The sequence below is a fragment of the Crocuta crocuta genome, unplaced genomic scaffold (assembly GCF_008692635.1).
Source record: "Crocuta crocuta isolate KB4526 unplaced genomic scaffold, BGI_CrCroc_1.0 scaffold102, whole genome shotgun sequence".
NCBI classification, from domain to species: Eukaryota; Metazoa; Chordata; class Mammalia; order Carnivora; family Hyaenidae; genus Crocuta; species Crocuta crocuta.
The window spans coordinates 11186731-11211831 of NW_027530019.1; the positions used below are offsets into that span (position 1 = coordinate 11186731).

The 25101-nt window shown below is 37.1% G+C and overlaps 2 protein-coding genes and 1 non-coding gene across 5 annotated transcripts in view; 2 read left to right on the top strand and 1 right to left on the bottom strand.

Moving 5' to 3' along the window:
- GANC (glucosidase alpha, neutral C) overlaps positions 1–2241 on the bottom strand; it is a 77483-nt gene extending 75242 nt beyond the window's left edge. For both annotated transcript variants that reach the window (XM_077764603.1, XM_077764602.1), the window contains exon 1: positions 1221–2241. In XM_077764603.1, coding sequence (XP_077620729.1) covers positions 1221–1249 — 29 coding nt within the window. In that variant the 5' untranslated portion in view covers positions 1250–2241. The remainder of the gene's footprint in view (positions 1–1220) is intronic.
- A 32-nt stretch (positions 2242–2273) lies between these two features.
- The window catches only part of TMEM87A (transmembrane protein 87A), a 42145-nt gene continuing 19317 nt past the window's right edge, over positions 2274–25101 (top strand). Inside the window, exons 1-10 of one of the 2 annotated variants that reach the window (XM_077764601.1) lie at positions 2274–2490; positions 3770–3830; positions 6506–6591; positions 9656–9769; positions 12121–12174; positions 12256–12300; positions 18224–18341; positions 22887–22948; positions 23744–23927; positions 24954–25053. In XM_077764601.1, coding sequence (XP_077620727.1) covers positions 2335–2490; positions 3770–3830; positions 6506–6591; positions 9656–9769; positions 12121–12174; positions 12256–12300; positions 18224–18341; positions 22887–22948; positions 23744–23927; positions 24954–25053 — 980 coding nt within the window. In that variant the 5' untranslated portion in view covers positions 2274–2334. The remainder of the gene's footprint in view (positions 2491–3769; positions 3831–6505; positions 6592–9655; positions 9770–12120; positions 12175–12255; positions 12301–18223; positions 18342–22886; positions 22949–23743; positions 23928–24953; positions 25054–25101) is intronic. The other variant, XM_077764600.1, reaches the window with a different exon arrangement.
- On the top strand, positions 7347–7448 carry LOC144231994 (U6 spliceosomal RNA). Its single transcript, XR_013335275.1, has one exon. It is a non-coding gene; the product is annotated as a U6 spliceosomal RNA (small nuclear RNA).

A 25101-nucleotide genomic window follows, 5' to 3' on the forward strand; every position in this document is an offset into this window, starting at 1 on the left:
CAATCCATCTACTTATTTATTCAATAAAATATTTGCAGAATATTCTTACTGAGTGCTGGGTTCTGAGGAAGATACAGAGGACTGTGTCAGAGCTTCCTGCAAGAGCCTAACCAACAAGCACTAATCAACCTGACAAATGCTTTATGAGAGGTATGTGTAAGAGGCTAGAGTGAGAAGAGAAACAGATGTGGAAGGAAAATCTTTTACTATTTAAGATAATGTTGACAATCCAGGAGCCAATTTTTTAAAAACCAAGTTCGCAGAAGAGCTGTTTCTGGAATACAACATGAACAAGATGTATATATATTGCTACTTTAGTATATGTATTTAAATTATCCTCCAGGGACACCTGGCTGGCTCACTTGGTGGAGCACATGACTCTTGATCTTGGGGTTGTGAGTTCGAGCCCCATGCTGGGTGTAGAAATTGCTTAAGAAAAGAATCTTGGGACGGTGGGGTGGCTTAGTCAGTTGAGCATCCAACTTCGGCCCAGTCATGATCTTGTGGTTACCAAGTTCAAACCCTGAGTCGGGTTTCCTGGTGACAGCTCAGAGCCTGGAGCCTGCTTCAGATTCTGTCTCCCTTTTTCTCTGCCCCTCCCCCGCTCACAAGCTCTCTCAAAGAAAAAAAAGTATTTAAAAAAACAAATTAGCCTCCAAATGATTAAAACAACTGTGGGCTATAAGAGGGAAATAAACACACTTGCCTTAATGCAGACGTATTGCTGAATACAGCTGTAATCAGCATGTCTATGATTATGTAGGAAACTATCATTAAACACAAATTTCAAGATACTATGAAAACCAGCCCACAGATACCCTTGGCTGTACTAAAAAGTTGCTTTCTTGGAAGTAATCAAATCTTTCACTAAAACAGTGTCACCATTTCCTTTAATCAAGCGTGCACAGATTAGAGAAATTTGCAGTCCTTGCTTTCCAGCTTTGAAGAATGAGCTCTGTAATAAGACAGGAAGATGGGGGTGTAGCCTGAAATTCATGTTAGGGTTCTGATCACAACTTTCCATGTTCTGTAAACCATCCCGAACATATTTTATGAGGGACTAGCTACTAATATTAACTAATTCCCTGGGGAATTGAGAAAAGATGATGTACACAAATACCGAACATGCAAATAAAACCTTCAAACCTAGACTGTTGCTTCAGGTACAATCTATTCCCTGCTGTCTGGAGTCAGTCCCTGCAGGACCAGTGGGCCTTTACCTGATTTCCTCTTTCCCAGCAGCTTCCATGGCTTCCCAGCCAGTCGGACCGGCTCTCAGTTCTTAGACCAACGCCAAGAGATCTTTTTAAAACACTGATGGGCAGTCTTCTAAATTACAACCAGCGCTTCACCACCATCAAGTTCCCGGGAAATGGAGTCCTCTCCAGGTCCTTAAGAAGTGGCAAAACTATACGTACTCCTGGGTTTTCCAGGCCCCAACTAGCGTTTCTATGGAGAGTTGACAAAATTTTCTTGCTTACGAGTGCCGACGACAAGGAAGTGCTTTCATTAGAAACCGCAACTGTCTTCGTACTGGAGGGGGCGTGTACTCAAAGAGCTCTAGAGGATAGAAATCTAGAGCGTGAGAACCAGGTAGTAGAGACTGCTTGCCTGATCCAGGCCAAACTTCTGCAGGTTTATTTCAGTGACCCACGCGAGAGAGATATTTAAATCTGGCCCACTCTTTCCGTTTTTAGTTTTAAATGGAAAGTGCCGGACGGATGGGCGCTGAAGGTTGATATTCTCCAAATTCTACTGCACCATCATACTTTCCAGGGCTACAACGGTCTTTTTTTAAAAAGAGCTTATCTAGTACAGTAGATACAGTTTAGGAAGTGCTTATACTTCACCACTGCCAAATTCCAGTCTTTACTTAAATACCTCCAGAAACCGAGAACTCAATACTACACGCCAAAGAGGCAGTCAGACTTACGGCTTTCCCAGACTTCTGGACCCAGTGTCTGACTTTGACTTAGAAGGTTTGAGAAGCTGGGGCGAACGACAGAAGAGAGCCAAACGCTACACGAGGTGCTTGCCTAATCCCCAGACCCTTTAAGGGTAAGGAGAGAGAAGAGTCGACCTACGTGGAGGTGGCTTTTGGTTAAGCTTTTGGTTAAAGCTCCAAGGTGACCAGGTTACGACGGGACGACGCCTGCGCTGTCAGGTCTAAACATCACACGAGACCGTGACGACTGGCTTAAGGAGGGGCTGCTGGGCGGAAAAACAAACAAGCCCCGCTAGGTTTCGAAGACCCGGATGATCCCGCCCCCAGAACAGAGCCGGAAGAGGGCGGGGCGAACCGGAAGACGGTGAAATGCTTTCGGTAGGCGCTCCATGGTTGTGAAGATGGCGGCGGCTGCGTGGCTTCAGGTGCTGCCTGTCATTCTTCTTCTTTTGGGGGCTCAGCCGTCCCCATTGTCGCTCCTTCGTGTAGGACCGGCACCTGTCGCTGCTGCTGACCGATCCAAGTGGCACATTCCGATACCGTCGGTGAGTGTTCACTTCAGAAGCAACTGAGCCTGGAGGAGCAAGGGGTGGGGCTACGGCGGCCCTAGGGGTCCATGAAGGTTCCGCAAAAGTCCGCTTCAAAAGGGGTGGAATTGCCTGGAGCATCTGTGTCGCTGGATAGTAAGGATCCACTACCCTGGAGCGGAAAGCCGTGCACTTCCGTGGGTAGGTTAGCAGGAGTGCCAGGACCGCTTCAGGAGCGGAGAAGAATGGTGGTGAGGTTTCTTATCAGCCAAGTCAGAGAGAACTTTCAGTGCCTTACTTGAGACGTGTAAAGTTGTTGGATGATAGGTGCAGAACGGTTTCCCTTTCAGCTGAAGTTTCACAGAATCCAGTGACCCGACTTGGATGAGAGAGATCTGTAAATAGGTGTCTTTATCACTTTATTTCCTTTGCACTTTTTGTTACTGGATGATTCTACTTACGAAGTTGTTGGATTTCCTTTGAACTTTCGAATGGTTATTCTAAGCTTTGTGTGATTAGGAAGCCTAGGCATTTAAAAAATACATTCTAAAATGAGAATGGCTGAAATGGAAGAAATTGTCTTCCAAAATTTGATATGGTAAAGGTAGTCTGTCTTTTGGACAACTTACTAGATAGATTGACCCTTTCTGTATCCCACCTCCCTCCTTTAAACTTATTTGGAAGTAAGAGTTATTCCCCTCCTGTGAGCCTACAAAAATCAGATGCACGCAGGAAATGCTGAAGAGCATTTGTCCAGTTGAAACCATGGTGGCCTTTTCATTTGATTCTGCTCTGCTCACTGGTTGTAGTGTCCAAATCTTATTTGAGCTTTTATATGGCAAGCATTATAGCTTTTGTTCATTTGGTGAAGATCTTCAGGTTCTGAATTTTAGATATTGTTACTAAAATGGTTAATTATTAAGTCTGTCTATTTGCTCATAGAATAGTTTTTTGGGGCAGGGAAATGATTGGTTATTCTGAACAGTGATTAGTGAGTAAAGGGAATGAACTAATTAAGGAGTACTTCCCATGAAGATTTAAGTTGGGATTTCTAGCAGTTTCTTTTCTAGAGTCTTTGCTTCATGGCCTGCGCGGAGAAAAATCCTGTCTCTGCACCAAGCTACAAAATTCTGCAGTTTGGATATGGTTGAATTTTACTAAAAGGAAGGATATTGATTTTGTTGTTAAGAAAACTAACTTAAACATTTTATAAATTTAGGTTTTTGTAACAATTATATTCTGTCTTGGGAATTAAAGTGATGTATGCTAATTATCTTTCTCTCCTTTATCTTTGCAGGGGAAAAATTATTTTAGTTTTGGAAAGATCCTGTTCAAAAATACCACAATCTTCCTGAAATGTGAGTTTTTGCATTTCATGAAGTTTTTATTTGAGTTTTTAAGTGATCTTTAAACTTTTAAATTACCTATTTTCTATCTTTGATCTACTCTATACATAAGTTTTGAAATTTAATAGTCTAGCACTATCTAGGCATAAACCTGTAGTATAATTAAGGTGTTTTCCCTTAGTAATCTTCAGAGTACTTGCTTGTGTGAACTTTATTTTCTACTCTTGCTTTTCTGGAGCTTACTATATACAGGTAGACAAATTATATTGGTTGATTGTCTGATGGTGTTTTAATCTGCCCTGTGTCAGAGAGATACCATCAGTTTTGCTTTTGAGTGCTTGTTAGGTGTTTACTGAACATGTGAGTTAGGTGTCAGTCTTTGGCTCTGCATGAATATGTTCAGTGAACCTTTGTTTACAGGAGTATTTTGCTATTTAGATCTTTGGAAGAGGAAGCTCAAAGATACTATCAGGAAATAGGGATTATATAGAATAAAACCAGTCTGTCCAGTGAGAAAACCACTGTACCTGAATCCAGAATCTCCCATTATGTATTAAAGAAAAATGTCCTTTTATTTTTGAAACTGGTTTTATTTTAGGGAATAAATTATCATGGATACCTCTATTTCAGGATCAAGGATAAAAGTTCAAATCACCCGTATGTGCTTCTTTGCACATCTTTCTTTATGAAAGTGCAAAGTTTTAGGTTGTAGTTGGATGATTTCATTGTTTTAATCATGTAGTATGTAGTTGTTAAAAAATCTATTCTGTGCTAAGCACTGCTTTAGAGAGGAAAGTGATAGAAAAGGCCCTGTCTTAAGTGCGCTTACAAGTGTAGTGGGAGTGAAAGGAACCTATAGAATTTCTATGAAGAGAAGACTATATCCATGAAAATATAATTTCCTGACTAATGACTTCAATTTGATATAAATTAGATTACTCTGACAAACTGGTCGGTCTTATGAGGTTGGTGTTCTAGGTAAGAGTAACTTTTAGGGACAACAGTGTTTTTGGTCTCATGGGATAGCCTGATAACCTGCATGCTATTCTGTCTTTCTATTATGTATAGTCTTTTCTCACCTGTATTTTGGTCAAATGGTGCTTTGCCAAGTTACACAAGCTGCATGTTTTGCAGTGTCTGCATTTTTTTTTTTGGAGGATTTGAAGCCCCTAAATTTACATCATGTCTCACTCTGTTATTTCTCTGCTTTCTCACTTGTGCCTTTACTCTGATTTTACACTTTTGGGGGTATGGTAAATAGCTTTCCCTGAAATTGCTGGGACATTTTTGTTTCTTAAATCCATCCATTCAAAGTTCTGAATTGTGTCTTTTAACATAATTAATAGTATTTTTGCAGCCAAATTTTCCTGTAGATCTTTTGTTTAAGGGGTTTTCTTATTAGCTTCTGTTTAGCTAATCTCACCCTGGTATGATTTCTTCTGAGTCATTTATATTGAGATTGCAATATCCTTTTTACCGTTTAGATAAATTCTATTCAGCACATCAGAGTTTTGTGTATTTAAAAATTTTTTTTAATGTTTATTTGTTTTTTGTTTATTTTGAGAGTGAGCAAGCAGGGGAGGGGCAGAGAGAGGGAGCCAGAATCCCAAGCAGGCTTCATACTGTTGGCACAGAGCCCAGCGGAACCAAGAGATTGTGACCTGAGCTGAAGTCAAGAGTTGGATGCTAACTAACTGTGCCACCCAGGCACTATAGAATTTTGTGTATTGAACCTTGTAAAAGTGTGTCACTTGAAAATTAATTTTTTAAAAAAGGTTATAATTTTAGATATGCATCATTTGTTAAGAATCAAAATTAGATTCTTAGATGCAGTCATATTTATCTTTGTTATGTGTGCATAAAACAGGTATTTTCTAGTTCCATAATGCAGCTGGAATCAAAAATAAGCTGACTTCTAGGTTGGACAGCTAATCAGTCATATAGTCAGATTTATGCTCTTAAATATTCAGACTGTTGCCTTGGTCTACTAGAATATTGTGTTCCAAACCGTGTTTAATGAGCTATGTGGCTGCTATGATTTTGTGAAGTTCCTTGAGGCCTGTGTTAAGGTGGGTTTTGGAAAAAGTCTAATGCTTTTTCATTCTGCTTTTGCTCTTCCTGCCTTCTCCAGCCAGGTTTGCTTTTTGTAGTTCTTTGTCTTGTATTCTAGTTTTGATATCTTGCAAGGTCTAAGCCATTAATTTTTCCCTCAGTGGAACTATTTTGAATACTGCCTTGTGATGTCCCTAATGTTATTCCTTGTCTTTCCAGCTAGAACATAGCCTTTTTAAGGGTCCTGTTCTCCTCTGGCCTACCTTGCTGTCAAGTAGCTTTGTATACTTAAGTGCTCTGCTCTGTAAATATTTGAATAATAATGGAAGAGTGATTTTAACTTATGACTGCTTTATTACTTACAGGTTTTTCCCAACAGAAAACCAGAAACGGGTTTTAAGGCATAAAAGTAGAGAGAGACACTTAAGCAGGTCAAAAACTGTTCTTTTGTGAATGACAGTACTTTTATCTGAAGAATACCTAGTTATTTTACATCTATTACTTCATTGCCTTGAGTTTGGAGAAGAGATGGTCTTTGAGTATCTAAATTTAGCAGGAAAATTTTATGTGTGATAACAGTTTAGGAAAAATGCTTTGAGAATCATCCTTATTCACAAGGTTTTCTTCTTTTATAGTTGATGGACAACCTTGTGATGTATCTTTGAATATAACCTGGTATCTGAAAAGTGCTGATTGTTACAATGAAATCTATAACTTCAAGGTAAGGAATATAAAATTAACAAACTTTTCTTAGGACTTTAGATATCACCGAGTCCTAACCTGACAGAGGGAGAAGTGTTATATACCTAGGAGGAGCTAGGAGAGGATCTGAAATTAGAATCTGTGCTTCCCAATTTATAGACCTACTGTACTAGCAGTTCTCAAACTTTTTGGTCTCAACCCTTAAAAATTACTGCAGACTCTTGCTTACTTGGGCAGCACTGTAGAAATGCTGATGGTACTGACTCCATCTTTTTGGCCCTCCATCTTGTTCACATTTGTTCGGTTACCTCTCTTGTGGGGCTATGTGTTGTGGGTCTGTGGAGATGAATATACATACCTTAGAAATGCCCACCAAGGCTGGAACAGAAGGAGCCTTGTTTTGGCCTTCCATGAATCTGTTAGAGATAACATAGTCTTTCCCCTTCCTGATGGACAGCTGGTGCCTCAAGATCTAATTAATGATTAGCTTTTAATTAGGTACGTGCAAGCCCTTTGCAGGTACATGGGAACCCTTTGATCTCACCGCAGTGTCCTTCTGTGTGTCCCCTCACTGTATAAAATCTTTGGACTAAGGTCTGGACTTTTCGGAGAATAACTGTGCAGCTGCCATGAATCATACTCTGCCCATTTCCCTCCGCCTGTCAGTAAGTTACCCTGAATAAAACTGCATAAACTGTAGAGAGTCACCTGCTTTGTTTTCTGGTCTTAAAATACTTCGTCAGTTTGGGGGATACTTTACTGTCTCTCCCCCACTTTATAACAAGAACTTACACTAAAATTGAAACAATACAGAGAAGATTAGCAAGGCCCCTGTGCAAGGATGACATGCAAATTCATGAAGCATTCGATATTTAAAAAAACATTACTGCACTCTCCGAAAAGCCTTGGTTCATGTGGGTTATTGTATTAGAAATTAAAACAAAATAAAGAAATATTTATTAATTTATTTTAAAATAGCAATAATAAACCATTGCATGTTAACATAAAAAACATTTTGTGGTGAAAAATGACTTTCCACAAAAACACAGAAGAGTGGTATTTGTATTTTTGCAGTGCCTTTCATTTAATGTTGGATAATTGAAGACAGCTGGATTCTTACAGCTTCTTCACTCATTTTATTGTGATATATTATTTTGGTTGGAATACATGCACAAAATGTGGCCTCACACAGATACATAGTTGGAAAAGAGAATGCTATCTTAATAGTGTTTTCAGATAATTGTCGATATGTTTTTTGATGCTATAATAAAACATAACAAGTGGAGAGAGTTTCCTAAAGGTGGGTGGCAGTGTGGAATCCCAAACCATATCAGTGAACTCTTTTTCTAATCCATTATATTTAAATAAGTTGGTATGTCATGCACTTTAGTCTTTTATCCATGTCTGATTTTGTAACTGTTTACTTAGAAAATACTTGTGGACTGAATTTTATCATTCTTTCAAATACTAACTCATTTTATGATTAACTTGAAGTTATATTTGTTAGTATCACCCTTCTGTCACATCAGAAACTCCTTAGGTACTAGAGTACTCCTTCCTCATGGTGAGGAAGAAACAAGTTTTCCAAATTGCAGTTTTGGCTTGGAAGTTCAAATTTTATCATTGGTAATAATACTGTCAGTTGTCATCCTTGAAGTGATAGCCTGCCTTTGCCCATTTTCAAGAAAATATTTCCCAAATAACCAAGTGTGAATAACTAGCTTGTCAGTTATTCTTTCAGATAAATGAAAAAAGTGGATAGTTTAGGTTTAAAGTCAAAACAGTTGTAAAGTGTTTTTTCTCAAGACAGTCAGTTATTTTGTGTATTTTCTGTTTTGTCTCATAGAAAATTTAAAAAGGCATGTATTTTAATAGGCTGTAAGTTTGTGACTGACTACAGTGACTACTGGCATAATTAGGTGCCACTGCCTTGGTTCCTGGTAAGGGGCAGCAATTTTATCCATCATGACTACTGTGTTATCAGTACAAGGCAAATAACATTATTATTTTATTAGTAGTGGTATGCAAATACTCTTAGACCTCATTTAAGAATTGACATAGTACACTGTACTTGTGCAATGAAGATATATGGCTCCAAAGTGGGTTTTTCAGGCCTTTTTCATTCTGTTTCTAGTCTCCATTTGTTAATTCTCTTTCCTTTCCGAAGATAATCTTACTGGTCTTTAAAAAAATGTCCGTCATTCACTTGGTTTTCCAAACCTTAAGCATTTTGAATTTCTGCCTCATGTTAGGGTTTTACAGTATCTCTTTTGTGGTGTTGGTGATTTGTTTTTTGCTTTTGTTTACAACATTGAGTCGGATAATGATGAGGAGGACTAAAAGGACTGAAGAATTTAGAGAGAAATGATAATATGTCTAGAATGTAGTTTGAAGCATTCTTGATCTTTTAATCACTAATTGAATTTACAGTTAAAAACTTAATGCATTCAAAACTTGTGATAAACTGGTCAAGAGCTTAGCAGGTCCGGTCTTTATAGGTAATACAAGTTAAGAATGTAAAAATTGTCTTGGGTTGCCACAGGACACAATTAACAGAAATGACAAGCAGATAGTTGGAGATGTGGAACTGGAGTTTAGGAAAAAAGGGGGAAGATTAGGATGTAAATATGGGGAAAAAATCACAGATCTGATAGATGCAGCGACAGAAATGATGAGTTTTTTCAGAGTATCAACAGTGGCATGTGAATAGCTACAACAGTTTTGTGCTCTATTTTAGCTTATGAGCATAGGTATATCTTTTTGTTGGTTTTCATGATCTAGTCGAGTAACTCTTGTAAATATATTTTCTTGTGATAAAATCTTCTGGATCCTGACAATTTCCCAGTCTTCCTAGAATTCTTAGAAGAACTACTCTTTGTGAGCCATAGACTGGAATTCTGTGCTTTAAGTCTAATACTATTAGATTCTTGGATATTATTACACAGTTTTTATCTGATGCTGTAAATTTTTAAAATAGCAAATCCAAAACTGTATCTGCCCTATAGGCAATCTATTTGTTATCTTCTAAATACCTTACTTGTGAAAAGTAAGTTGTGTACTTTGTATTTTCTCTGTTTTTCCAGGCAGAAGAAGTGGAGACATATTTGGAAAACCTTAAGGAAAAAAAAGGCTTGTCTGGGAAATACCAGACATCATCAAAATTGTTCCAGAACTGTAGTGAACTCTTTAAAACACAGGTAATGTTTGTTAGTGGCTAGAAGGAGATAGAAGAGGTAAACTATGTATTTGGTGATCTCCATTTCCCGCTTCTGAATTCTTTTTTCTGACAGAAATAAGTTAGAAGCATGTTCTGTTAGTTGTACAGTGAGCCACTTAATATTCATCTCCTTAAAAAGAGGATGTGCTTGGGGCGCCTGGGTGGCTTAGTCGGTTGAGCGTCCGACTTTCGCTTAGGTCATGATCTCGCGGTTCGTGGGTTCGAGCCCTGCGTCGGGCTCTGTGCTGACTGCCAGCTCAGAGCCTGGAGCCTATTTCAGTCTGTGACTCCCTCTCTCTCTGACCCTCCCCTGCTCACGCTTTCTCCCTGTCTCTCTCCTAGAAATAAATAAAACATTTAAAAAAAAAAAAAAGGATGTGCTTTCTTTTGTGTGTTAAAGCAAATCCCCATTTTTTTATTATGGTAAAACATAAGTAAAATTTACCATTTTAACCCTTTTTAAGTGTGCCATTTGGGGGCATGAAGTATATTTGCTTTGTTGTGCAGTATATAGAGATGATGAGAACACCACTAGCCATCTCCAGAACTTTTTCATCATCCCAAACTGCCACTTAATAATCATTAAACAATAACACCTGCTCCCCTCCCATCACTGTTAACAGCTATTCTCCTTTGTCTCTATGAATTTCACTATTCTAGATACTTCAAAGAAGTGGAATCATACAGTATTTGTTAGGCTTCTTTCCCTTAGCAGGATGTTTTCAAGCTTCCCCTATATAGCATATATCTATTTAATTCCTTTTTAAGGATGAATAGTAGTTCATTGTACATATATACCACATTTTATCCATTCATCCACTGATAGACACTTGAAACTTCCAGTTTTTTGGTTCTCTTGTTATCGAATTGATACATTCCGAGAAATATCAGTGTTTCTAGAGTTTATTGCTATAGGCCTGAACTCAACCTTTTTTTGAATAAAGGGGAAGAGGCGAATAATGTTGTGTATTTTTAATGCTTACATATATGTAATCATGTAAGTGGAACTTACTCTGAAATTTTTTTTCTTAGGAATAGGATAGGATGCCAGTTTTTTTGGTACAAAAATTACATGTTTTATAGGTGTTGAAAATAGTTATTGTTAACTGTAGCCTTTTCTTTGCCCTTACTTAAATATTGCTTCAGAATATTTAGCAAATTGCCTTGAAAGAGGCAAAGCATTCATGGAAAGCTAAGTTTTCTGTATAGTTACTAGAAATAGAATTTATTGATAAAATTTTAATTTAATAACTAGTAGCTGATAAGCAAATGAAGTAATTGATAATTGAACTATAACAGTTGATAATTGACTTCTTGTCATAGCTTAGATATTATGGATTTGGAGGAGAAAAGGTATCTTTAAAATGGTGGAAGAATGGTTGAATAAGAAAGCTGGAAAAATGATGTTGAGTTGGGGGCTTTCAGTTAGTTTTTCCGGGTTTATCCCTTAGCTTGGGAAGATTTGTTGCCCTTTCTTGGATTTGATCATGGAAAGCTACCTGCTGTGTACTGTTGCCCTAGGTTCACTGCTTTTAGATCTGCTATAATCTTTTCAGGGTCTTAGCATATATCCCTATTGGTAAGGCTACCTCTCCTCCTCCAGTCTAATGTAACAGAGTTGGAAAATGTGCTCTAATTACTCAGAAAGGAGAGTTCCTCATCTACTGATAATTGCTAAGAGACCATTATTGTGGGTTTTTTTATAGGCATGGAGTGTGTTGTGGTGGAAGGAGCAGTAGACCCAAGAGTTAAAAATCCTAAGTTGAGGGGTGCCTGGTTGGCCCAGTCAGTTAAGCGTCTGACTTTGGCTCAAGTCATGATCTCACTGTTTGTGGGCTTGAGCCTGCGTAGGGCTCAGTGCTGACAGCTCAGAGTCTGGAGCCTGCTTCAGATGTGGTCTCCCATTCACTCGGCCCCTCCCCTACTCACACACTGTCTCTCACTCTCTCTCAAAAATAAAAATTAACATTAAAAAAAATCCCAAGTTGAAATTCCACTTCTGCATCTAAAGCTTGGTAGCTTTGAGCCTTATTTTTCTCATTTGTAGCTAGAGAGGGAACCGTAAGATTTCTCTATCCTAAGTATGTGTCTTCTGTTTAAGGGTTTTTTTTTTTTTTTTTAATTCTTAAGTATTTTAAATTCTTAACGGAAAAATTGTTTAGTTTGATAGTATTTTTTAGTTCTCATTTGTTTGTGGTTAATAGGAAATCTTTTGTCTGACAGTGCTATATTATTTAATGTTATAATGTATTTTGCTTTAACCATTTTTTGGGGTCCATTTTGAGCTATTCTTTACTATTAAACATATTAACTTTAATGTTCTTTTCATAGAGCTTTTCTGGAGATTTTGTGCATCGATTGCCTCTCTTAGGAGAAAAACAGGAGGTAATTGTTTTCATTGCTACATATTTCTAAGAGTAAAGTAAGAATTGTGAATTAATTTTCTTTTCTTTTTTTAATGTTTAGGCTAAGGAGAATGGAACAAACCTTACCCTTACTGGAGACAAAATTGTAAGTATAATAGGAAATTTGGGGCATTGATACATATTTCAGATTTCTTATGTCTGTGTGTTTTCAATTATGTTGGTATTCTACTATTTAAAAAAGAAACTTAGGAATGGAGATTTAAACACCAAAGTGTTACGGAGCCTAGCTAGCTCATTTGGTAGAGCATGTGACTCTTGATCTTAGGGTCATGAGTTCAAACCCCACTTTGAGTGTGGAGGTTACTAAAAATAAGTAGATAAATAAACTTTAAGCACCAAAAGGTTAATAATGGTTATTGTGGATAATATTATGAGTGACTTTTATTTTCTTCTATGTGTTTCCTATATTTTCTGTATTTGTTTCAATCAGTCTTGTTTTTGTAAATATCATCCTATAAATATTACTTGTAAATAGGAAGGAACTTTTTTTTTTAAATAGTTTATTGTCAAGTTGGTTTCCATATAAAACCCAGTGCTCATCTCCACAAGTGCCCTCCTACATGCCCATCACCCCCCACCTCCTCCCCCCACCCCATCTGCCCTCAGTTTGTTCTCAGCGTTCAAGTCTCTCATGGTTTGCCTCGCTCCCTCTCCTCCACTATTTTTCCCCTTCTCTCCCCCATGGTCCTCTGTTAAGGAACTTTTTTTTTTTTTAAGTTTATTTATTTTGAGAGAGAAAGTGCAAGGGCAGAGAGAGATAATCCCAAGCAGGTCCCGCACTGTAAGTGTGGAGGAGCCCCGGGGCTTAAACTCATGAACTGGGAGATCATGACCTGAGCTGAAGCTGAGTCAGACACTAAACTGACTGAACCACCTGGGGCCCCCCCACCCCATTTTCCTTTAATTTTTTACTCAGCTTCTCAATACTCCCCACCCCCCCTCAACATTGCTTGGGGCAGCTGTGATCTTTCACAGCTGCTGCTGAGTGTCTTTGACAGTGTCCTGAGTGTACAGTCCTTTCCACTGAATGAGGCTGAATCAGGTCATAAAAGTAAGCCCTGGGTATAAAAGATAAGTGCCAGACAGCTCTGCCACTGGGTTTTAGGGCATCTCCACTTTTTCTGTTTTTTTCAGTGGCTGCCTGTGACTGTTTTTCCACAGCTCTTACTGTTGTGAGAACTTTGGTTTCAAGGAGCTTGAAGAGGAACATGGGATTAGGATGAACAAAAACACCACAAGCTTGCTTTTAAAAAAAAATTTTTTTTTAATGTTTATTTTTGAGAGAGAGAGAGAGACAGTGCCATGGGGTGGAGGGAGGGCCGAGAGAGAGAGCGAGAAAGGGACACAATCTGAAGCAGGCTCCAGGCTCTGAGCTGTCAGCCCAGGGCCCAACACAGGGCTCAAACTCAAGAATGGTGAGATCGTGGCCTGAGCCAAAGTCTGACACTTAACCAGCTGAGCCACCCAGGAGCCCCAACAAGCTTGCTTTTCTTAGTGAGATCCAACTGTTTTTCTTGAAACACTTTTAGGGTTGGCATAAATCTTTAATTTCTGGACTTGGCAAAAAAGTTGATTTACATCATTTTTGCCCATGGTCTTTTTGCTTTTAGGGATGAATGCATTTTCAGAGGTCCTCATTCTGCCAGTTTGGAAGTGTCCCCACTCTCCCTGCCTCGATTTATAGTTGTACAGATTTTTAACCTAAAGAAGAATTTGGCACAACCAACTTCATTAAATTTATTTTTCTTGTTAATATGTATTCACTATGAAAAATTTAGAAAACATACATAAATGGAAAGAAGAAAATAGTCATCTGTACTACTACCACACACTGTTAGGACTATAAATATATTTATCTTATGGTCTTATTTATTTAACAGTGGAATCTTACAATGTGTGGAACACTTTTTAAGTTTTTTGTTTTATGGTTTCAGAAGACTTCCATGTGGGCAAACATATTGGTTGCAGAATTTAAAAGTAAAAATCCCTTGTAATTTTATTTTCTAGTGGTTTGGTGTGATTACACAGAACACATGCTTATTAACCAAAATGAGATCATATTATATATACTGTTGTATAATTTTTTTTTCATTTAGCAGATTGGTACCTTGAGTACTATACTTTTTTCATGGTTGCATATTATTTTACTTTACCATGAATTTTATATTTAACTCCTGGTTGATGTATATTGTGTTGTTTACAAATTTTCACTATTATAGATAAGGTTCCATTTCACTATTATAGATAAGGTTGTGCACATTTATAATATTTTCTTAGCCTAAATTCCTAGAGGTGGAGATGCTAGGTCCAAGTGTATGCACATTTTAGAAGTTCTTTTTTTGTGTTTCATACAAGTGCTCTGGAGAAAAAATATAGCAATTTGTGGTCCCAAGAAAATAAGATTGAGCTTCCCTGTTTCCTCACAATGGCTGTTACAATTTAAAACAGATTTTATATAGTTTATCAGGTTAAATTGTTGTAAATTGTATTTTTTAAAAATTGTTGAAGCTGAACATTTATTTATATGCATATTGGCTGTTTGTAATTTTGCTTTTTCAGTGGTCTTCTGTGCATAGCATACTTTAACATTCTTCTCAAGGTTTGAGCTCTGTTCCTAGTGATTAAAGCTGGCTGAAAGATGACTCTGTTGAATATCAAAGTAATATTTACAGATAGTTAGTGAGAGTGTAGTCAAAAGAAGTCAAAGAATTATCTTTCTTTGATCATTCTTCCTGAAAATTGGCCCTAAGAGGACAATACTTTAATAATCCTATTTTTAAAGAGTTCTCACAAGTTGAGCACCTCTACTCCCTTGTATTAATGCTCTGATAAGACAGTTTTTAGACAGAGGGGCCTCTCCCTGCTGCCCCTACTCTCTAAGAAAAGATTTAATGTTTTTATTAACTCAATTTTATGGTTTGATTTAAGCAATAATGTGACATATTTGCCATTATAATATTTTTAAAGTTAGTAGATTTTATTTTTTAGAGTTTCTTTAAAAAAATTTTTTTGTTTTTGTTTTTGAGAGAGAGATAGACAGCGTGAGCAGGGGAGGGTCAGAGAGAGAGGGAGATACAGAATCTGAAGCAGGCTCCAGGCTCTGAGCTGTCAGCACAGAACCCAACACAGGGCTCAAACCCACTAACTATGAGATCATGACCTGAGCCAAAGTCAAGACGCTCAACCGACTGAGCCACCCAGGTGCCCCTAGAGCAGCTTTAGTTTAAAAAAAAAAAAATTGAGCAGGGGCGCGTAGGTGGATCAGGCAGTTAAACGTCTGACTTCAGCTAAGGTCATGATCTTGCAGTCTTGTGAGTTTGAGCCTCTCATCGGGCTCTGTGCTGACAGCTCAGAGCCTAGAGCCTGTTTTGGATTCTGTGTCTCCCTCTTTCTCGGCCCCTCCCCCACTCTCGCTCTCTCTTGCTCTCTCAAAAATAAACATTAAAAAAAGGTTGTCTTTTTTTTTTTTAATTAAGCACAAAGCAGGGTTCCCACATACTGCCTTCATAAATGCACACTCAGACTCCCCAGCACAGCCATCCTGCACTATTGTGGTGTATTTGTTACAGTTGATGAACCAACATTGACATTTCGTTATCATCCAAAGTCCATAGTTACATGCGCTGCTTTAGTTCTTTGTGTTGTACACTGTTTGGTTTTTAACAACTGTAAAAGGATAGGTATCCCTCATTATAATATACAGAATAGTTGTATTGCCCTCAGAATCCTCATTGCTCCCTACACCTAGTCATCTCTCCCTTCCATCAAGATCCTGGCAATCACTGATTTGTTTTTTTGTTTTTTTACTATCTCCATAGTTTTACATTTTCAAAATGTCATATAGTTGGCATTGTATAATGTATAGCCTTTTCAGATTGGCTTCTTTCACTTAGTATTACGAATTTAAGGTTTCTCCATGTCTCCTCATGGCTTGATAGTCCGTTTCTTTTTAGTGGTAAATAATATTCCATTACCTGAATGTATCAGTTTATTTTATCCATTTGCCTATTAAAAGACATCTATGAAGGAGCTAATAATGGTACCTATCTAATGTGGTTATTGTGAGGATTAAAGCCTAATAAATGGGAGCACCGTGGTGGCTCAGTTGGTTGAGGGGCCGGCTTCAGCTCAGGTCATGATCTCATGGTTTGTGTGTTTGAGCCCTGCATTGGGCTCTGTGCTGACAGCTCGGAGCCTGGAGCCTGCTTTGGATTCTGTGACTCCCTCTCTCTCTCTGCTCTCCCCCACTCATGCTGTGTCTCTCTCTCTCTTAAAAAATAAATAAACATTAAAAAAATTTTAAAAAAGATTAAAAGAGAACAATGACATAGTAACTATAATTTTTAAAAAAAGACTAATGTTAAATGTGTGACAGAGTGTCTGGAATATGAATGTTATTTTTACAGGGTCAAAAAACCTATATTCCAGATATAGATATCAAATCCTGGAATCTGAGAATTAGTCCCTTTTGAAATTTATAAGAGGTAGTTTTAAGATACAGAAAATTAATACCAGAGCAGCTTGTTATGCCTGGTTTCATTGGTTAATGAACAAGTAAGTTCAGGACAGGTTCAGTCAATTATGAGTAAACAGTACCTATAACTTTTGAAGCTCTAAATTTTTCTCATAAATTGTTCCTGAATTTTGTCACAGAGAGGCCTTCAGTCAGAGATAAATCAATGAATGATTCAGCATGGCATTTATGTTCTTAAGTTACTAAAATAACCTAGTAAATGTATAGCTGTGGAATCATTTAATCTACTTTGACACTTTTGTATCATGGAATATAATTTTTGGACACTTGTTTTAGCTTTTTCTTGGATTGTAGGATAATTTGAGCATTTGAGAAAACCTGTGGCTCTACAGGAAAACACATAAATATGCAAAATCTGTTATCCACTTTGAGGGATTTCATAGATCAGTGAAGCTTTACTCAGTGGTGTCTGGATAAAAGGTTTTTTTAAGACCACAGGTAATAACTGGCAAGTCTAAGTAGCAGTACCTTCTTTTATACACAAAGAAGAAGCCAATAATTATCTGTGTTCATGTCCTTTATTTTTGTGTTTTGTCTTGTATTTGTGAAGGTCCATAGTCCCATCTAGCAGGTATGGCAAAAAAAACCTTCCAAGGCTTTTTGCTGAGGCTATGTATAAACTAACTGGCCTTGGATTAGATTCTTCCCAAGTAACCGATTTCGTAAACATGGAGGCAATTACCTCTACTTCCTTTACGTTGAGGAACAGTAACTTTTTCTTTCCACATAGACCAGCCATGATTAAATTTTTGATAAAGATGTGAGTCCTTATCAGAAATTCTGGTAGTCTTGAGAAGAACATTGAACAAAGGGAATTAATTCAGGAATTAGTGTTTATAATATAACTTGCTGTCAGCATCATGGGTGTTATTGTTTTGTTTTGAGGTGATTTAAATCTTTTTAGTTTATCCGTGTAAAATATAACCAAATATTCTAGCATAGCTAATGAAACAGATTCAATTTAGTGATTTTTTAGCTGAGGTTTTCCTTGTAAGTAAGTGTTAAATATGTGATTTTTTAAATAAAATTTTAATGTTTTATTTATTCTTGTGAGAGAGAGACAGAGCACAAGCAGGGGAGGTACAGAGAGAGAGGGAGACACAGAATCTGAAGCAGGCTCCAGGCTCTGAGCTGTCAGCACAGAGCCTGATGTGAGGCTGGAACTCACAAACCATGAGATCGTGACCTGAGCTGAAGTCAGATGCTTAACCAACTGAGCCACCCAGGTGCCTCTAAATATGTGATTTCTTCGTGCATAAAAATATATAAGATGTTCTGTCTTATAGTAATTTATAGTCTAACTTTATTGTATGTACTATAGACCTGTTTGTTTTGTTGTGCCTACTATTTTAATGAATGAAAATGAAGAACTCATCCGTGTTTCAGGGTACATTCTGGAACAAGATTTTTATATTAACATGTGTTCTTAGGTTTTAATACTTGTAGATTTGATGTTTTCTTTTTTTCTCTCCAGGCAATGCATGATCCACTGAAAACTTGGCAAGATGCACCATACATTTTTATTGTACATGTTGGCATTTCACCCTCAAAGGAATCCTCAAAAGAAAATCCACTTAGTAATCTTTTTACCAGTAAGTACATTTTGTTCCTCTTTACCATTCGTATTACCTAGTTTTGTCATGCATAATGGGTAGTGTAAAACTGCTTTAAGGGAGGGAATAATTAAGAATGTGTGTTATGTACCAGACAGTATTAGGTACTTTGCATATGTTTTCTTCATTTTCCTTCATTTGATCCTCCTGTTTTAAAATTTTTTAATTGGTATTATGTTCTCAGTATCCTGAAAATAGACTCAGCAAAACTTGATTACCAACTCAAAACTTGCAAGTTTTGAATTAATTGAATTCAAATTTTTTTATGTCTCAGTTTTACTTAATGTTTTTTCTCATTTTACTAACCCATTTCATGGGTCACCATTCCTTACTTGGAATTTTGTGGTCATTTCCTAACCTGTCTTATTTTTTCTAGTTTCTTTCTTTCTTTCTTTCTTTTTTCCTTCTTCCTTCTCTGTAGTTTTCTTCCCACCCCTCCTTTCTCACAAGTAGAATATTGACTAGGAACAGTGATAACTACCATACTTCTCTTGCTCTTGACTTTAATGACAATATTAGCACATTTCACCATTCATTATGTTTATTGTAGACTTTTCAAGATACTCGGTGTAGTTAAAGATGTTTCTTTCTTTTCCTCATTTACTAAGTGAATTTCCCCCCCTTTTTTAGTATGAAGAATGAATGCTCAGTTTTATCAACTGCTTTGTGTTGATTTAACTGATCAAGTAGCTTCCCCCACTTAATCTCTTAATGTGATGTGTTATATTAAACTGATTTTCTAATGTTAAACCATTCTTGAATTTCTGAGATGCCAATATTTGGTCTTGACACACACACACACACACACACACACACACACACACACACAGTTGGCCTCTGTTTTCCAGAATTTTATTTGTAATTTTTGGTCTATGTTTATGGTAGGATTGGCCTATATTTTCTTTTCTTTTTTTTTATAACATATATTTTTTTATTAAAATGTTTTATTTATTTTTGAGAGAGCGAGCAGGAGAGGGGCAGAGAGAAAGAGGGACAGCGGACCCAGTGCAGACTCTGCATGGAGAGCACAGAGCCCAATGTAGGGCTTGAACTCGCAAACCGTGAGTTCATGATCCAGGCTGAAGTCAGGTGCTCCTTTGACTGAGCCACCCAAGCACCCCTATAATTTTCTTTCCTCATACTGTCATCTTTGGTTTTTAGCATCAAGGTTATGCTAGTCTAATACAATGAGTTGGAGAATGCCCTGTTATTAAATTCTGTGGAATAGTGTTTGTAAGGTTGGATTATCCAGTTTTTGAATGTTTTGTAGAAGTTACTTAATGATAGTGTTTTGGCCTAATGTTCTTTTCTCTTCCCACATATAGATTTTATTTTATTATTTTTTTATTACAAAAATGTTTTTTATGTCTTTATTTTGAGAGACAAGAGACAGAGAGCAAGCAGGGGAGGGGCAGAGAGAAAGGGAGACACAGATTGGAAGCAGGCCTCAGACTCTGAGCTGTCCGCTCGAACCCACGGACTATGAGATCATGACCTGAGCCAAAGTCGGACGCTTAACCGACTGAGCCACCCAGGCGCCAGTCTCTTCCCCCATTTAGATTTTAAACAACTGATTAATTTTCTTTAATAATAATAAGTTGTTTTTTTAGTGATTTCTATTTTTCTTGATTCAGTGTTGTTTTTGACAAATTGTCCGTATCATTCAAATTTTCAGCTGTATTGTCATGAAATTATTAGTATTATTTCTTTACAAAAAAATCTCTTATCTATAGCTTTTTTCATTCTCTTTTTTTTTTTTTTAGCTTTTATTTATTTTGAGAGAGAGAGAGAGAAAAGCATGAAAGTAGGGGAGTGGCAGAGAAAGGGAGAAAGAATCTCAAGCAGGCTCTGCACTGTCAGCACAAAGCCTGATGCAGGGCTCAAACTCATGAAACATGAGATGACTTGAACCAGAACAAACAGTCAGATGCTCAGCCAGCTGAGCCTCTCAGGCACCTGCTTTTCTCACTCTTATTATTGTCTATGTGTCTCCCTTTTTAACTTTTTAAATCTTTATAGAATTGTTTTTTACTATATTTTTATTGCAGCAAACCAACTTTTGTTAGTTTTCTCAACTATTTGCTGTCTATTTCAATATTTCTTTTGTTTGACTTAATTTAAAATTTTTGTTTTTTATAGATTCTTGTGTTGAATGCTTTTAATTCCCAATCCAGAAGTGGGTCTTATGCCCCATAGTTATATGGGATATAGCGAGCGTCTAAGTAAGCGGACAGATGGCCTGGCATAGTTTCTGGACCTAAGACATGTGTATCTTCTGTATTTCTAGGCCCACAGCTTTCTAATGAATAATAGTCTAAAGCAGCACTTGCCAATATACACTTTTCAACCTTCTTTATTTGAAAAGAATGGAGGGATGCCTGGGTGGCCCAGTCAGTCGAGTGTCCAACTTTGTCTCAGGTCATGATCTCGCCACTCCTGAGATGGAGCCCACCTGCCATAGCTTACTTTTTGGGCCTAGAGTCAAACATGACCATAGCTTCAGCATTGTACATTGTTCTAAGTTTTTGTTCAGTTTTGATATTTGGAGGTGTTTGTCTTGTTTTTGAGCTTATATCCCTTGTTTTATTTTGTTTTATCCATCTTTTGTTTGGAGCTAAGAAGAAGATACTTTAAAGCATGGACTTAACTACACCATGTGAAATTCCTAGAATTTTCTAAAACAGTCTTACCATCATTTTTCCCTTCAGTAAATCCTGATGTTTCCCTATTGCCTCTAAAATGTCTACATTCTGCAGGAAGGTTTATAAAACTTTGCAGTTTGTCCCAATGTACCTTTTGCCGCTTTCTTTTCAGAATGCTACTATAGGGTACTATGTGCAGTGTCAGACAACATGTTCTTTAAATATATATCATGCATTTTCATACCTGTCTTTGTTCATGTTATTTCCTCTTTCCAGATGGCTTTTTACTTTGTCCTGGAAAATACACACTCATCCTTTAGGGACTGGCTCAGAGGGATAGCTCTCCATATTGCTTTCCTACTCTCCCTTCTAGCAGAAAACATCTTCTGTATCTTTTTATCTCCTCTGTTTTCTCTAGTGTGTGTCACACAGTAAGTGCTCAGTAAATGTTATTTTATATTGTAGCATACAGCAAGGGGTAGCCAGATTTTCTTAAAGGGCCAGATAGTAAATATTCTCTCTACTGCAGCTACCCAACTCCACCATTGTTGTGCGAATGCAACCATAGATAATATGTAAGTGGATGTAGCTGTTTTCCAATAAAAGTTTATAAAAAGTGGATAACCAATTTGGCTCATGTGCTGTACTTGGCTGAACCCTAGCATAGAGTAATAAATAATAACTATTTTATTTGCTCTTTTATTAAGTAGGTAGAGATTTAATAACCAGTCTGTCTGCTTAAAATTTTTATGATTGTGGGGTGCCTGAGTGACTCAATCAGTTAAGCATCCTACTTCAGCTCAGGTAATGATCTTGCGGTTTGTGAATTCAAGCCCTGTGTTGGACTCTGTGCTGACAGCTCAGTGCCTGGAACCTGCTTTGTATTCTGTGTCTCCTCCTCTCTCTGCCCCTCCCCCACAAAGTCTCTGCCTCTCAAAAATGAATAAATGTTAAAAAAATCTTTTTAATTTTTATGATTGCTATTATGGGATGTTCCTTGTTTGCATGAGTGTTGGACTTGGTTTACTTTTTTCAGTGAGGGGGACCAGGTTTACTTTTAACAATGGTATTATGTCCTTTTTGCTTGATAAAAACTTGGACATTTTTGTTGACTCTAGACAGTTATTAGTCTATTTCTGGATATAGATATCACTTCTCATATAAATCAGATTTTACTTATCAATCATACCTAAAATCTATCCAAATAGTTTTATCAATTATAATTTTAAAATAATCACAGTTAAATAATCACAGTTATATAGTCATACAGTTTGATTTCTGTAAGGCAAATCTGTCATTTATATTCTTGTTACCATTGTTAAACTCTTTGTTATTATTAGTAAGGAACTTCTGAAAATGATACATTAATGTAGCAAAGTCGCATAAAATTGAAGTAGGTAAAAAATAATAAAGCAGTAGAAAAATCTGGGTAAGAATAGATAGAAGACAAAGAGGACAGCAGAGTGAAGGAATGAAGTCCTGTAATTTTCAGAGCACATTATGTGTTATAAGAAAAAGTACATATGAATAGTGTTTAGAATTTAGAGGAAATGGGTTATAGTTCTAGTTGAGCAGCTCACAGAAGGCTTTGTGGAGGAAATACATTCATTCTAGTCTTGAAAGGAAGTGTATATGGAAGAGAGGCCTTTTCCACTTAGGATACTGACTGGGGGCAGACCATGGAGGCTTGTGTGGGACCCAGCATAAACTTGAGAATATTTCGTGAATTTCAGAGTGCTCTATAAATGTAATAATCACCAGAATTGAAATGGTTAAAAGTAAATAACCAATGAGATTTTCATTAATTTCATTAAATATTACACAGCGTTTTTGTTTAATTTCTACATCCTTTACATTAATTCTGAGGAATGTGTTTTGGCAGTGACCGTTGAAGTGAAGGGTCCGTATGAATATCTCACGCTTGAAGAATATCCACTGATGATTGTAAGTGAACTTACATTCTTTAACCTTGACATTACATGAGTTAACTCGAAAGATTGTTCATGTTTTGTGGCAATATTCTTTAAAGAATTCTTCCTGAACAGTTTAGAAAATACTGCTTGTAGTTCTATACTTATTTCTTATTTCCATATGACCTTGAGAGTGTCCATGAATCCCTCTCTGCCTCGTCTTCACATCTGTAGAATGAAGAGATTGATAACTTGTGGAATTTCAGAATTGGAAAATACCTCAAAGATATTTTCATATCTCACATTCTCTCTAGAATCCAAAGCAGGGCACTTCTTACAGCCCTATAGTTTCCGATCCCATTTAACGTAACTAAATGATGGCACTGCCTCCTGTGTGTGTCTGTGTCTATAGGAATATCCTTACTCTATTTTCAGATTTCCTTTGTTCATGATTTTTTTTCTTTTTCCTTTCATAGTTTTCCCACTTTGTTATGTTTCATTGCCTTCAGATGTATCATAACCCTGCCATATTTTTTTCCACTTTAGTGTTATCTTCATTTATGTAATTTTCAATAGTGAACTGAAAATGCATTTGTAATACAGAGGAGTGGATATTCTTATTCATAGGTTCTTAGGTAGTCTCTGTCTGTGCAAGAGGAGATCATTGTATTACGTTAATATGGAACTCCAAAGAAAAAATTATTCTTAACAGCAGAGGGTAGAATATGTTGGGTTTTTTTTTTTTTTAATAGTTTAAGACTACGTATTGATTCTAAATTGGCTGTTGGCCTTAATCTTCCTTTTTATTTCTTACCCATTTGGATGACAGTTTTTCATGGTGATGTGCATTGTATATGTCCTGTTTGGTGTTCTGTGGCTGGCATGGTCTGCCTGCTACTGGAGAGATCTCCTGAGAATTCAGTTTTGGATTGGTGCTGTCATTTTCTTGGGAATGCTTGAGAAAGCTGTCTTCTATGCAGAATTTCAGAATATCCGATACAAAGGAGAATCAGGTATGTAACCAAAAACTGTTCGCCAGTTTTTGAGTGATTTGTGGGTAAGACGTGACAGTTTTACTCAGAGCAGCAGTCATTAGTGGATTTAACTTTATACTTAATTACTGGAATAACCTCATTATATAATCAGTGTGATTGTGACTCTTGATTTTAGCCTTATAACTTAGGGTTCAGTGATTTAAGAGTGATGGTACTGAGATATATTCTCACAAGTTACAATAGTAGTGACCATTTTGGGTAAGATTATTACCATCATTGAATCTCAATCACCATTAATTTTTAAGGCACCATTATATGCATCTGAGGAAGAAAATAATTACTGCCAATTTAATAGTAAGATGCCACTGATTATAGCACATACTTTGATTTCAAAGATGTTAAAATATTGGGTGGGGGGTAGGGAGTAAGTCCAAGAGCTGGTAAAATACAGTAATACCAAGAAAATAGGAGGGTACGTAGGTTACTAAAGTGAACAGGTAATGACAAAATATTTTGTACTGAAGTTTTTTGTGATAGCTTTGGTTCTTTCTCATCAGACATATAATTTTTAATGATTACTATTGTAAGATTACTAATTAGAGTTTTCCCTGTCTTTGAAAGGGCTTGAAAGTAGTAGATGTGAAAATGATGTGAAAACTGTGTATGTATTTTGTGCTTTTCAATGTGTATATTCAATGTATTTATATATTTTCAGTGTGTGTTCCTCAGTTTTAAAAAATGGGGGGAAGTTCCTAAGTCTTCTAAACAGTCCACGTAGGTGAGGTGTTGTGCTGATTTTAATGAAGTGGGGTTGGGGAGGGAGGGTGATTTGAGCACACCCAGATTGCTATTCACATGAGGAAGGTAAGTAAAATCAGCTTGTGTGCTTATTTGTAAAAATTGCAGGAGGGGTAGTCTCTCTGAACAGGATAATCCCAGTGCTTATTCTGACAACTGTTGGAGATCTCGCTCTAAGTTCTGATTCTAGAGTTGAGCCTTTCCCCAAACCTAGGTTATAGTTGCGCCTTTCCCTTTTTGTCACAGTTCAGGGTGCTCTGATCCTCGCAGAGCTGCTTTCAGCAGTTAAACGCTCCCTGGCTCGAACCCTCGTCATCATAGTCAGCCTCGGATACGGCATAGTCAAGTAAGTATTAACTTTTTATATGGAAGAACGTATTAAAACATTGATTAA